This window comes from Camelus ferus, chromosome 25 (assembly GCF_009834535.1).
Source record: "Camelus ferus isolate YT-003-E chromosome 25, BCGSAC_Cfer_1.0, whole genome shotgun sequence".
Classification (NCBI taxonomy): domain Eukaryota; kingdom Metazoa; phylum Chordata; class Mammalia; order Artiodactyla; family Camelidae; genus Camelus; species Camelus ferus.
In genome coordinates, this window is record NC_045720.1 from 2,667,478 (window position 1) to 2,682,221 (window position 14,744).

The following is a 14,744-nucleotide window of genomic DNA, read 5'->3' on the forward strand; positions in this document are numbered from 1 at the left end:
GTTAGAAAGGGACATGGAGATACAGCAGGCATGGAGATGTCCACACCTCGGTCTGGGTGTTAGTCATACAGGTGGAGAGTCACACACATGCATATATGTATGCACGTGTGTATAAGTCCTTGAAGTGTTCACTTAAGGTTTGTACATTTTACGATTATACTTCAATACAGAACTATTAAATTTAGACTATAAATACATCTGTTTAGTAACACATTTCTGGAAAATAAGGCATTATTCTGTTTTACAAAGGGAAAATTACACAATCAACAAAAAACATTAAGCCAGTTTCCTAAAACCCAGTGAAAGGACTATATGTAAATAAAACCTAAAATGTAAGATGTAAAATACTGTTTCTTGATTACCAGACAGTGTGGTTAACAGTTGTTTGTATATGGAAATTTTGCATGCTCTTCACTAAACATTACATGGATAGTAAAGTGATGCAGCATTAAATAAATTTGCTAGAAAAACATGCAGACAAAAACTTACACTATTGGATATAAAATAAATATGGTACAAGGATGTAATATACAGCACAGGGAATATAATCAATATTTTATAATAACATCACGTGAAATATAATCGATGAAAACACTGGATCACTATGCTGTACACCTGAAAGTAACATAACATTGTGACTCAGTTGTACCTCAGTTTAAAAATAAATAAAATTACCAAAAAATCTCTTATAATAAAAAAGAAGGCAGTTTCCTAGAATTATGAAATGGAGATGAGAATTGAGGCTTGAAGGAAGTTGAGGAAGGAGGCTGAGGGACGTCAGAGCAGAGGATTTTGGTGATGAAGGGGCAGCCCATGCAGAGTGTTGGCCAGGGAGGAAGTTCCAGGGATGCCCTGTCACTCCTGTGGCTGCAGAGCCAGGAGAGTCTGGTGGCGTTCTGTGGGTGGTTGATACCTCAGGGTGGAAACACTGCAAAGTGGAGCTTTGCTTACTTTCTCACTGTATTGTAGGGACTGTAAGAGGCACGGGGTGTCTGTGGAGGACAGACTCCTAGAGCAGTCTCCGTCCAGGGTAGGGTTCCCCTGATTTTCTGAGGTCCTACAGATTTCATTTGGATTGTGACTTGAGACTTTTTCATACATGCTTTTGTTTAAAATTATGTCTTGAGTTTGGGAGATGTAAATATAAGGAAAATTATGTTTTATTTCAATCCAACTGGAAAATGCTGTATTGAAAGATATATGTAGTCTGTCCTGCTGAGAAAACCAAGGGGAAACTGGGATCTGTTAACCAGCATGAGGCCAGCTTGTTGATCTCCCCGAGGTCTGTTTTGTTAGCCCCCCCCCCTTTTTTTTTAAGAGAAACAAAATACTGCCAGAATATCATACGTTAATGTTAATTTTACTGTGAAAATCTTTGTAAAGTTGACAGAATTTCATAGAGGAGATAATAGTCCCAAACTGTTGACTTTTTTTGTTTCAGCTTTTTTTTTTTTTTTGGTTTCAGCTTTTATGTAAGTTCATGATGGAATGGTATACTGGTGGTATGCTTTCAGTTAAAAAAATGCATATTAGGGGGAGGGTGTAGCTTAGTGAAAGAGTGTGTGCTTAACATGCACAAGGTCCTGGGTTCAGTTCCCAGTACCTCCATTAAAAATAATAAAATAAATTAAGAAAAATGTTCAGATGCTTATTGCTTTTTTATAAGACAAGGCTTAGGAGAAAAGTCTAAAGGGGCACTTGTGTTTGGTTATTGGATTTAATAATACATTTCATATATACTGGATATTATCATGGTAAGAGTGGCAGTCTGTTGTTTCCTTTTTTGACAAGGATTCATAAAGCTGTGCATGGCCTTGCAGCAGTGTGGCCCACGAGTGACAGGAAAAACGCTGGTTGGGGATTGAGATGGGACTTTTAAAGTATTCATTAAGTGGGAGGGTCTTTCAGGATTTCCATTTGGAGAACACCCTGACTTAGAACTCTACTCTCTTGGGCCCCAAGAATTCGGGTCCTCCTCCTCTAACAGCTGTCGTCTGTCGAATGCTGCCTTGGCTTCCGGTATCTATCTAAGCACTTGATGCTTATTATCTCAGCTGGCAGGGTGGGTACCAGCACGCCCACCCCACAGATCAGGAACTAACAGTAACTGAGGAGCCATGGAGCTGGGAGTGGGCACAGGTCCTAATGTCATTAGCGACACGTGCTGCTCCTGAGTCCGGTCAAAGGTCAGAGGTGATGGCCCTAAAATCTTCCCTGGGACATGCCTGTTCTGTTGAGTGTCCAGCCTTCTTCAGCTACAGCTCCAAGATTCTGTTGGGCTCCTTCTCTTCAGGTTGATTTGTGCGATTTTTGTGAAGTTTTGGCTGTCCTGTAATCTCCAGGTGTCTCGCCCGTAGAGAGTACATGGACACCTCGGGGAGGGGGTGGCGTGGAGGATGTCTGGATGCGCAGGGATGAGCCTGACTGGGCTGGTCTTCACCTGGCGCTGCTGACTGGCTGTCGTCATTCTTCCCTTTGTAGGCTGTTTGCACATCTGGTTTTAAAAACTTCACTGTGGAAAATTTCTGGTGAAACATAGTACCTTGATTGTATCTTGTACTCAGAACTGGGGACTAAGCACAATTAGGCATGCTTTCCCTTTCCGTGGTTCCCGGAATCCACGTCTTCGGAGGAGGCTGGGACTGGAGAAGAGGCCCATCCTGTCGGGCGGGGTCTGCTTCCCTGCCAGGCACTTGGTCTCCAAGCCAGCCTCGCGCTCAGGGTTGCTTGACTGACAGCCAGGTATTCAAAGACAGCCTCTGCTTTCACAGCATGAGACCAAAATAGAGAAACAAACTGAAAACGGTTTACAGGCCATGAAGATGAAACAGCAAACATAAGGAAGCTAAAAGAACACGATAAAAAATTTGTCTCGTAAGATTTCCAGAGTGCTAAGAGGAGATATTGCCTACATAAAAGACAGAGTTTTTTAAAAAGTGTACTCAGAAGCAGAATTAAAAGTAAGAAAGCAGAAACAGACTCACTGGTAGCATTGAGAAATAATGTGGAAGGTATCTCAGAACATGAAAAGGAAAGACAAATGGAGAGAAGAAAGAAAATAGGATGATGAATTCAGAAAGTTTGACATCTAAGCAGAAAGAGAAAAAGGATAAAGTCATCAAAGAAATGATGCAAGAACATTTTCTGAACCAAAGGATCAGGGTTTCTGGATTGAAGCTTCCCTCATACTGAGCCTGCCCTTCCCCAAGCCCCCGAAGTGGTTCCCTCAGCTCCTCACAGCGGGTGCCCCGCGGCTGTGATGGGGTGATGCTCTGATGATTTTGGACTTTGTCTTTACAGCTCTTACTACAGTTGTAGTTCTTTAATAGTGCTTGTTACAGTTGTAACTAATCGTGTGTGTGTGTGTGTGTGTGTGTGTGTGTGTGTGTGTGTGTTTGTGTATAGTTACTCTAAGGGAGGGGACAAGCATGAACAAGTGAATGAGATTGGCTGGCTGGCTGGCTATGGAAATATAGCATCATTGGTTAATTATTAGAGTCTGGAGCCTAGTTTAGGTGTCTTGGGGTTAATGCTGTTCCGGTATTGAATATAAAAGGAAGTGTGATTCTTAGTTTTTGGATGAAATGTAACACTGTGTTCATAGGTTCAGTTCTAATTAGATCCTTGCCAGAGAGGTTTGGGGAAAGAATAAAACAGGCAGGTAGATTGTTAGTGAATGCAATTATTTTGGGAAGACAGGGAAAGTTCAAGAAATAGTAGAGAGGAAGGCAGAAGGCCTGGTGTGGCTCTTTAATATTTGGTAGATTGACCAGCACAAGACGAAAGCATGCGTTGGAATGTCTGGCATCGGTTATTTTTGGTATGGCCAGTTGGGTTGTCTGATTAAGTCCTCTGGATTCATTAAGTCAGACAGGGCAGCCGTCTTCATAATGTGGAAATAGTAGAAAGGGGAAGATCTGCTTGTGTCCGGTGCCTCCAGGACACTCCTTTTACCTTCAAGGTGTTCTTAATACAGGCTTCGGTTATAGTAAGTGTGCGTTTCTTAAGGTGGTTTCTTAAATAAGTCATCATTTCCTGCTCCCTTTCTAATTAGAGGTGTCTGAGAGGAAACCCTTCTGTTTTCATAGCATGCTGAGGTTGTGAACAACCTTGAAGGCCTGTCTCCTGTCCATACAGATGTTTAACTCCTGAGCCTTAAATGGGAGGCAGGCTGCTGTTGGAGCTGTCAGCACAGCCCCTGAGCATGGGAGAGTCCTCTGTAACACAGCCATCCCCAGTTGAGGAAACCCAGCACCCAGCACCGAGTATACCTTAATATATTTTTAGTATTTTAAATTGAGAAGGCACTTGTTCAGTAGTTTTGTACTTTCCAAGACCAAAAAATGGGAAGGATTTAGCAATGTTAGAAATGTCAAAGTACAAAGAATAAACTATAAAAGGAAGGTGACCCAGACTTAGGAAGGGCTATGACAGTTTGCCAAGGCATAGAAAAGACACTTGCTCTGTATCTTTAGTCTAACAATGAGGAGAAGGCGGCACGCATCATTCAAGCTACTTCGGGTAGTCGTTTTCTGGCCCCACGCTCCACACAAAGCGAGAACCACCTTGCTTCCTGGAGTTGAGCATACGCTGTGTCAGTTACCTATTGCTGAAAACAAGCCATCCCAACACTAAGTGGCTTCGAATGACACAAGTTATTAATGTTGTTCAGACCTGCAGTCTGGACAGGGCTGAACAGGGACAGATCATCTCTTCCCATGTGGTGTTGGCTGGGGCAGCACAGCCGGGAGCCAGAGGGTCTGCTTTCAGGGTGGCTCTGTCACGTGGCTCGGAAGTGTCAGCAGGTTCTTGGGGCTCAGTTCTTCTCGGGTTGCTTGAGCTTCTGAACAGCATGGTGGTCGGGTTCCGTGAGTGAGCATCCCAAGAAAACCGAGGGAACCCAGGTCCCTGCCTTACTTTTTTGTTGTTGTTGCGTTTTATGATGTAGCTTAGGTTTCTTAGTCTGGCCTGAGGCCCAGACTCAAGGGGGAGGAATGTAGACTCTGCCTCTTGAAAGGAGTGTCATAGTCACATTGGAAGAAGAGCATTGAGAATGGGAGATTTGGAAAATATAAACTCCCCTACACGTGTTGATACTGTAATAGTAAAACATTTAAGTGATTTGATGTTAGCTTCTCTGTCTAGTAAAATCACTATAGGACATTTAAGATATTCGGGTTAGACTTTTTGTGCGGAAATAAACCCAAGTTTTGTGTAAAAGAACAAAATTAGGGAGAAGGAAACTTTCACATTGGTCTAGTTTGCATAAGGATTTACTTTAACTGGGATCATTATCAAATTCTTAGAAACTCTTCAAGCTTGATGATGTCTTAATTTTTACAAATGTCAGCTGTTTCAGTTTGTTTTCTTTGCTTCTCTTCTCTCCTGGCATGGTTCTCGAGTTTTATTAAAGGGCCAGCTTATTTCCAGCAAAATGAGTTTGCTCTCCTGGTGGGATCTTAGTATGTACCGTGAATGTAAACAGGGCGGCTCTGGACTGGGGTGGTCGTTATGGTCCTTGTGCTTTTCCCCCTCTTTCATATGTGCTGTTTTATGAAGCATCTCTGTCAGATTGTGAGGTGAGCCTTGGAGTCAACGCCATGGTTTGTCAGCACCGTGCTTCCTCAGCCTGCCTTGGGACTGCCCTCCTTACCCCAGGAAAAGAAGTTAGACACCAGGAACCCTTGAGACGGTCCCTATGTTAATGAAAGGGAGGCCTGAGCTGGAAGGTCAGCGGCCATCCCTGGCAGGCCACCCATTCCTGGTCCAGGGAGCTCTGGCCTCTTGCTGCTCTGGGGACCCCAGCCGGGCAGCCTGGTGCCTGAGTCAGGACTCGCCAAGTGTGGCCAGCAGACTGGAGTTGATGCTGGAACTGTTGCCAGCCTAGGACAAAGTAAGGTAGAATTTGGTATAAGTGTCTAGAAACCTTTACAGCAATTTGACAGTAATTTTATATTAATTGAGTCTAGTGATAGAGTTCTGTGCTTGGCTTTTGTATGTCTTTTATTTTTATTCTGTTCTCTAGAGTTTTTCTGTTTTCTGTTTTCCTCTTCATTTTATTTTACAATAGTATTGGCCTGTGACAGATTGAAAATTAAAACAAAACTGGTCCATAGTTTGAGGAGGAGGGGTCAGCCCCTCTCTGGGTGAGGATTCCTCTGTGTCTGTGACTCTGTTCCCAAGGATTCACCCAGCCAGGGAGTATGTGGTAATGCAGTGTTGATTTACTACTGAAAAAAATCTGCGTGTCAGTGGACCTGGGCAGTTCACACCTGTGGTGTTCAGGGGCCAGCGGCAGTGACTTTTCATCACCAGTGTATCTGGAACTAGAGAGCTTCTTTTCAGGAAGCAGTAGATACTGCACAATACTTAGTCATCCTTACTGTCTAATTTGGGGAGCGAAAGAGATTGCTGAAATGATCAGAGTAGAGTTGATTTTGTTTAATGATCCAGCAGCCTTGCTAAATTCATTTATTAATTCTATTAGTTCATCTATAAGTTCTTACAGATTTTCTTCACACATAGTTATGTAGTCTGTAAATAATGACAATTTTATTCCTTCCCTCCTACCCTATGTCCCCCCCCCCTTTTTTTGCATATGGAATCTAGTTAAGACTTTGGAACAATGTCAAATTAGACGTGCTAGTGGTGGGCCTCCGACTTATTCGCAGCCTTGGGGTGAGGTGCGGGGGAAAGGGCTCCTTTCCACCAGTATTTAGTTTAATGTGGATACTTTCATCAGATTAAGGAAATATTTTCCTATTTCTGCTTTGCTAAATTTTTATTATGGTGTTTGGTAAACTTTATCAGATGCTTTTTATGCATATATTAAAATAACTGTGGTTCTCCTTTCTGAAAATACAGTGAGTTACATTGATTGCTTTTTTAAATTAAGACTGCTTTTTTAAGAGCAGTTTTAGGAGTTACATTGATTGTTTTTTTAAATTGAGACTATTTTTTTAAGAGCAGTTTTAGGTTCACAACAAAATTTCAGAGAGGTACAGAGATTTCCCATTTCCTCCTCATCCAGTACATGCAGAGCCTTCCCCATTACTAAAGTCTCTCAGCAGAGTGGTACGTTTGTACCACACATCATGATCACCCAAGGGCATAGCTTACATTCTGGTTCACTCTTGGTGTTTGCATTCTTTGGGTTTGGACAAATGTATGATGACGTATATCCATTATTGTAGTGTTACATTGATGATTTTCAGTGCCCTAAAAATCCTGTGTTCTCTCTGTTCATTCGTGCCTCCCTCCATCTCTGCATTCACTAACATTTTTACGGTCTCTGTGATTTTGCCTTTTGTAGAATGTCACATAGTTGGAATCATGTAGTATGTAGCCTCTTCAGATTGACTTCTTTTACTTAGTAATGTGCATTTAAGTTTTCTCCAACTCTTCCCATGGCTTGATGGCTCATTTGTTTTTAGCAGTGAATAATACTATATTGCCTGCATATACCACAGTTTATTTATCCATTCACTTGCTGAAGGACGTCTCGGTTGCCAACGAGTTTTGGCAGTTATGAGTGAAGCTGCTACAAAACATGGATTACTTTTTGAATGTTTAATTATCTTTGCATTCCTCTTGGCCATAATATATTTTTCTTCTTAAATATTGCTTGATTAAATTTGCTAACATTTTGTTAAGATTTTTGTACCTGTGTTTGTAAGGAAGCTTGATATCTGGGTCCTTTCTGCTATTGTCCTCTCCATGTTTTGTGTCGCAGTCTGGCTGGTCTCATAAAACAAGTTGGGAAGTGTTCCCTGTTCTCTGGAAGAATTTCTGTAAGATTGATATTACTTATTCCTTAAATTGTTGGAAGAACTCACATATTCCTTTGTGGGAAGAATTTTAATTACAAATTGACTTTTTTATAGAATAGTTCTGCTTGGATTTTATATTTCTTGTTTTGGTTTTGGGACATTGTATTTCGCAAGGAATTGTGCATGTACCTACATTTTCACTTTCATTGGCTCAAGTTGTTCATAACATTCTCTTACCAATCTCCTCACATTGCATTTCTGCCTCACCTTATTCATATCCTCTGTTCTCCTGCATCCTTGATGCTGTTAGGATTTGGCTTCCCTTTTCCTTGATTAGTCTTCCTAGAGGTCTGTCAGTTACATTATTCTTTTCTAAGAAATAACTTGATTCTGTTCAGCTTCTAAATTGTGCTTTTAGATGTAACTGTTGAGATCATTGATTTCCGGTCTTCATTTCTAATTGTGCATTCAGAAGTGCAGATTTCTGTCTCAGCACAACGCTATCCGGATCTGGTTTTGATATTTCTTTTTATTGTATCACTCAAAACACTTAGAGTTCTTTGAAATACATTGCTTAATTTCCGGATAATTGGGGATTTTCTGGTTATTACCTTTTTGTTGTCCAGCTTAGTGCTGGACACAGCACAGAACATACTCTGAATAATTTGAGTGCTTTGATGCTTCCTGAATCCTGAGCTTTCACCCAGCGTGTGGTGAGTATCTCACCTGTAGAGATGAATCGCTGCTGGGTGCGTGTTTTCTGTGTCATCTTGTCCGTTGGTCGTGCTGTTCAGACCTTCTCTGTGTAGAAGGTGGAAGCTGTGCTCCCACCCCTCTGCCTCTCTTCAGCTTTACTCTGCTCCTGGGGGCTCCCTCGGGGCTGGTTTTGGGACTGGTGAGTGTCCTGGAGGGACTCATTTCTCCACCGTGTCCTTCTCACCAGAACCCGGGCCCCTGGCTCTCATAACCGGGGTCTCTCACTGCTGGTCTGTCTCTCATTAGGGGCTTTTTCTTAGATCCTCAGGCTCTCAGAGGCCCTCTGGGAAGAGGTGGCGGTGAAGTGTCTGTCCCTGGCTCCGTCTCTGTCACCTGTTGTCTTGGTTGCCTCAGAACGTCTCGGGCTCCAAATGTTTGGGTTGCTTTCCGGGTTGTCTTTTCTGAGTTTTCTCAGTGGGAGTTGAGTCTTGCCCATGCTCTTCCCTCGCTTTCAAATGGGAGTCCTCCCATCATTCTGAAAATAATTTAATTGTGTTGTATGCATTTGGGTTTATTTTGTTTTCAGTTGTGACCTGTCTGCTCTCCTGCTAATTAGACTAAGCAAGAAGACCTTGTTTTAATTAGCGTTTTTTCATCACAAGCTCCTAGTGTATCTAGTAACTACTCATTGAATTTTCTTTGTATGAAGAGAGAACTTGTACCTCATGTGAAATTTCTTAAAAGTAAGCAGCAAAATTAACGTATTTTGCTTTCCTGTGAGCTTTTCTCACAAATTTAAAGGCTGTGATTTAAAAGGGGGTGGTGGTGTTACATTAATGTTTATAGATAACATAGTGAACCTTTAACAGAGCTGAATTAGGATTCCTGGCCTTTAAATAATTTAACAAACATGCTTCTCTGAGTCCAGTACTGCTCTGGGACGGGGGCAGGGGCGGGAATACAGTGATGACCCCGGGAGACCAGGTCCCATTTCTCCTCGGGCTCATCTTCTGTGTGTGACATATCACAGGGAGAGAATGAAGAACAGTGTTAAGTCAGTATCCACACAACACGTTTTATCCACAGATTTCAAATATTGCACACTGAAAATTATTTTCTTTTACAGAATATGACAGATACCTGGCTTCTAGCAAAATAATGGCAGCTGCTTACCTTGACCCCAACCTGAATCACACACCGAATTCAAGTAACAGGACTCACCCGGGTCCCGGTGTGGAACGGTCCCCCGGGGCCATGGAGCGAGTCTTAAAGGTCTTTCATTATTTTGAAAGCAACAGCGAGCCAGCCAGCTGGGCCAGTGTTATCAGGCACGGAGACGCCACCGACGTCAGGGTGAGTGCGCTTGCCTAGGAGACATACTCAACGTGTGTATTAGGTTAAATGTTAATGGCACATACTGAAAAAAGACAACGTAGTAATTTGTATTCCCACATTTCAGAGATGTTAACTTTTCTCTATAATATTTATACAGTTAATAAATGGCTGACCAGAGTTTTAATTGATATAAAATTTCTTGGAAAAATAATAACTGCATCATATCCTATTCATATAAAGCCATTGACTTGTTTTTCTCCTGTTTTTGGGTTTTTTTTAACTTTTTGAAGGAGACAAGGGAACAAAGCAATTAAAATAGCCTCTGATACTTAAGACATAAATTATTTTCTAGAAAGTGTAATTTTGAAGATATAAGCATGACTCCAGATAAGGTTGATTCTTCAAAAACTGGCAGATCTCTTCTGTATACCAGACATTTGGCAAGGTTCTGGGGATATTAGAAGTCTTGATCTCAGAGTTTCCAGTCTGCTGTGGCCAGGCCAGTGCACAAGGTGCTTCCCAAGGTGTTCCAGGTGACCAGGAGGGCTGCAGGGTAACTGTGTGTGGATATGGGTGTTAGCAGGAAAGGGTTTCTTCTGGATGCTGAGGAGTTTGTGATGAAGAACTCGGAGAAGCGTGTCGTAGGGAGAGGCTGCTGAGGAGTGAGATGGTGGCACCGTGATTTCAGAAAACTGAGTTCAAAATGTAAATTTTCAGAATGTTTCTTTGACCAAATGTTGCAGAAGCCCCTCCTCCTTCCTGCCTCTCCCTTTAGTCCGTGTTCATCTTCCAGGAGGACGAGTGTCCAGTGAGGAGGGCCAACAGGTAGGTCTCCCCACACTTCTTTCATAATAATGAAACAAATTAATTTGCCTTAACTATTTTTAAGCAAAATAAAGGGATTGGTAGAATTTGGATTTGAGGCTACAACATTATATTTGAATTAGTATATAATTTTCTGTTACCTCTGTAGTATTGTAATACTGACTTTTCAAGTGAAGTATTAAAAGGAGTCATTCACTCAGGGTTGACGTGCATACTAGTATCTCTCAGTGTGCTATGCTTGAAATATAGTAGTCTCTTTTTACAGACCGTGCATGAAGCTTGTTGGCTTTTTCTGGTCTTTTTCTATTTCTGTGTTATATTTATAAACACAATCGCTTGATGGAAAGACCTGCACCCAATGTTCTACCTTAAGGTTAATCAGATGATTCATAGGGAGAGAAGCCTTGTAACTGTAAACGCCCTGGAGAGAAGCAGCGATCATGGGGCACATGGCAGCCTTAAGCCAATGCCGAGGACTTACCAGACATCAAAACATTCATATTGTGAAGAAAAATTTAAACCAGATACAAATACATAAGTTATGGGAACACATTTGTCAAACTTCTGTGGAGATCAATATGAGCAAAAAGCTCTGTGGCCAAAGAGCAAGCTGTTTTATTTCATAGTAATTGATGAACGTTTGAAATTCAGCAAATCTTGTCAGTTGACGGTTGATTTTCCACATGAGGCAGAGAAACCTCCGCTGGCATTGATTCACCACAGCCCTCTCCTGGAATAACATGAAAATCCATGTGAGCCTGGGTCACTGCTGTGGAGGGTGGGTGTTATTCCATTTAATGCTATAACATTTGAAAATGCAGTGTTTTAATTGTAAATTAGTGGATGGGTCTGAAAATCAACCATTTTCTTTATTTTCTTTTTAATTTTTATTTTCTAAGCTCTTGATCTTATTCAACTGGATTTCCATTTCATTGATTTCTTTTGGGGGCATTAATTAGGTTTGTTTGTTTATTTGTTTATTTAATGGAGGTACTGGGGATTGAACCTTGTGCATGCTAAGCGTGAGCTCTACCACTGAGCTACACCCTCCCCCTAAATCAACCATTTTCTGAAAGGAGATAGCTTATTGTTATCCAGCGTTGCTGAATAATTAGATTCAAACTCAGACTCTGTTGCTACAGTGCCCAATGTGGTAGCTGTGTGCAGCTATTGAACACTTGACTATAGCTGGTCTGAAGTGATGTTTTGCAGATGTAAATATATACACGAGATTTCGAAGGTTTAGGATGAATAAATAATGTAAAGTATCTCAATAATTTATTGTGATTTTGTTCTTGGCATACTAGTTTAAAGAAAGTACATTATTAAAATTGAATTCACCTGTTTCTTTGTGCTTTTTTAATGTGGCTGCTAGAAATTTTAAAACGACGTGTGGCTTGCATTGTATTTCTGCTGGACAGTTGTGCTCTATAGAAAGTAACTATCTGGGAGGCTGGTTCAGAAGAATCAAAACCTTTGGAGGTGTTGAAAGATTTATTTTCACTAGGAAAGATCTGTATTCTTGTTACAGTTCATTACAGAGGTTCTATTTCTTGTGCTTTGATTAATAAACGTCACTCCTATCACATGCATGTGCTAATTATGCATGTCTGATGGCTACTGACAGGGTTCGCAGGGCCCCACAGTAGGTAGAGTTGACAGAACAGCAGCAGGAGGTGGAAGGGCTTGTTGAGGGACTGGAGACCTCAGCCTCGAGGCCTCGGACACTCACAAACCAGCACTGGCCACGTGTGCAGCACCTGGGTGTGAGGTGGTCGAAGGCCTCTTTATGGTAGGGTCTGTGAGATGGCACGTTACATCTCCATAACCAGCCTCGACCCCTGTAACTGCCCAAGTGCTGCCCAAATCAGGTGCAGGTCAGAAATCCAATTATGATTACTAAACAATAACAGGCTAGTATGTCCTGCCCCAGGATAGTCAGTAGCCCATGGTCGCGGGCATCACTTGTCTTGGCCATAGCCAGGTGTCGGTACCATGCTTCAAGCAGCCCTGGAGAGCCAGGATTCACCATGTTGGACAGTATTAAGACTGGCCCTGTAGAAACACTGTAGTGAAGGGAGAGGGTACAGCTCAGTGGTAGAGCATGTGCTTCTATGTTAAAATAGGAGTCCCCAGGACCTTTGTTAAAATAAACAAATAAATAAAATAAATCTAATTCCCCCTCCAGAAAACAAAACCCAAAAAACAAACAAGAAACACTGTGGTGCTACGTCAGAATTACAAGGGTAGAGAGAAGATCCACATTGTACCAGAGAAGTCTCCTGCTTAGGAAGAAGGATGACATTTACGTCAGACTTTCATCAGCAGCGCTGGACGCAAGAAAACAGAATCTTCAGAATTTTCAGAGGCTCTGGGGAAATAACTTGGACCTCTGCAGTCTGTACCAGACAAGTTTTAGGTCACAGAAATGTGGAATGGAGGTATCCGCAGAGAAATAAGGATGTAGAAAGTTAATACCGTAGGCTCTCTTTAAAAAATGTGATGGAGCGTGAAGAAAAGAGAACTGAAAGGAAATGTGCGGTGGGTGCAAGGGCTGTCCTGGCTGCCCGCGTGTGGTCTCCCTGGCACGGCTCTTACGTCCTCATTGCCTCCTAAGGCGGTGGTGGCGGTTGAATCCAGGGCTCTGCCTGTTCCACACCTGTGCCCCTTTCTGGTGGGTCTCGTTCTGCTTCAGACCTCATGCCGCCCAGCTGCACCTGCACCGCTCTTCTGTGCCCTTCTTTCCCTGAAAGAACCCCTAGTGCTTCAGTCTAAGGGTTCCCCTCTTTTAGTTCCTTAGATCATTGGAGTTCTGTTGCTCCTCTTTTGCTTATACCCAACACCCAGTACGTTAGCTAGTCCCGTCCACACTCTTCAGAATATACCTGGAACCCCCATGTCCTGGCACCTCCACTGCACGCCTTTCTTGGAGCCAGCACATCTCCTGCGTGCTGTGTCACATGGTCTCTTGACTGACATCCCGCGTCCCCTTCTGCCCCCTCTGTCTCTTCACAACCCAGCAGTCGGGCCACCCTGCTGACTTGAGGGCCAGAACACATCCCTCCTTCACTCAGAACCTTCCAGCACCTTCCTCTCTATTTAGAGTGAATACTCAGTTCCTTCGGGGGCCCCTGCCACTCCTCTCTGGGTCGTGCCGTGACCATCTCTCCTACTGATCTTCACTTTCACATTCTGCTTCCTGGCCTGTTTCTCTAACGTGCCAGCCTTCTAGACAGTAATTTGCTCAAAACCTCCAGGAGCTCACCATTTCTCTCAGAGAAAAGCCAGATTCCTTCAGTGGCCTACGAGGACCTCCTTGTCATCCTTCCTGGAGCTTCCCTAAAGCAGCCAATCCCTGCTGACACCCGTATTCTATCTCAGTGATACCCATTTCAGTCTTGTGCTCTACAGAGCTGAAAAGTCACACCTTTGTGTTATTTTAAGCCCCTAAGTTTGTGGTCATTTGTTACAGCAGCATGGGGGAGCCAGCAGTGACTATAGACCACGGAGACCAAAGTGCATGCTTTGCCTCGGAGGGCCCCTGTCCACGGCTGCCCTGAGAGGAGGAGGCACGCTGGCCCCCAGCGAGCAGGATTTGGGTTTCCGCATCTCGTCTTTGGAGACTGGTTGATGGTAGCCTCCGGCCTGTACAGGTCCGATCAGAGAGGAGCAGCAGGAGCCCGTTGGTTTCCTAAACGTAGGGAGTACCTGGAGGAGCAGCACACTGAGAACAGTAGCCCCTGGACACAAAAAGACAGATCAGTACTGATCAGTGTATTCGGCCGTTGTTAGGGGGAAGCAAGGGGATGAACAGTGTGAAGAGCAATACGTGTGGCCTCAGGTGTCTCCTCTCACAGTAAACAGAGAGAGGCTGCAGATTATCTGTGGGGAGATAGCTAAAAATGTCAGACATCCATTTTCATCAGGTCCCCCGCCTCAGCTTCCCCACAGACTACCTAGTTTCTGTGTGTATTCACCATCGCGCCCTTCTCCTGCTAGACTCCGAGCCCTCTGAGGGCTAGGGTCACATCTCCCTCGTCATGCGGCCACTAGCCCCAGGCCTCAGCGGGCTCAGGCGGTCACTGACCTTATGAAGGGGTGCACATCCGTGAACAAATG

General features: G+C 43.2%; 1 protein-coding gene across 2 annotated transcripts in view; it reads left to right on the top strand.

The window, feature by feature from the left end:
- The window catches only part of PTK2 (protein tyrosine kinase 2), a 200,158-nt gene that overhangs the window by 51,607 nt on the left and 133,807 nt on the right, over nt 1-14,744 (top strand). Inside the window, exon 2 of one of the 2 annotated variants that reach the window (XM_032467711.1) lies at nt 9,592-9,818. In XM_032467711.1, the coding sequence (XP_032323602.1) occupies nt 9,624-9,818 (195 nt within the window). In that variant the 5' untranslated portion in view covers nt 9,592-9,623. Of the gene's footprint in view, nt 1-9,591; nt 9,819-14,744 lie in introns of those variants that run through there. The other variant, XM_032467707.1, reaches the window with a different exon arrangement.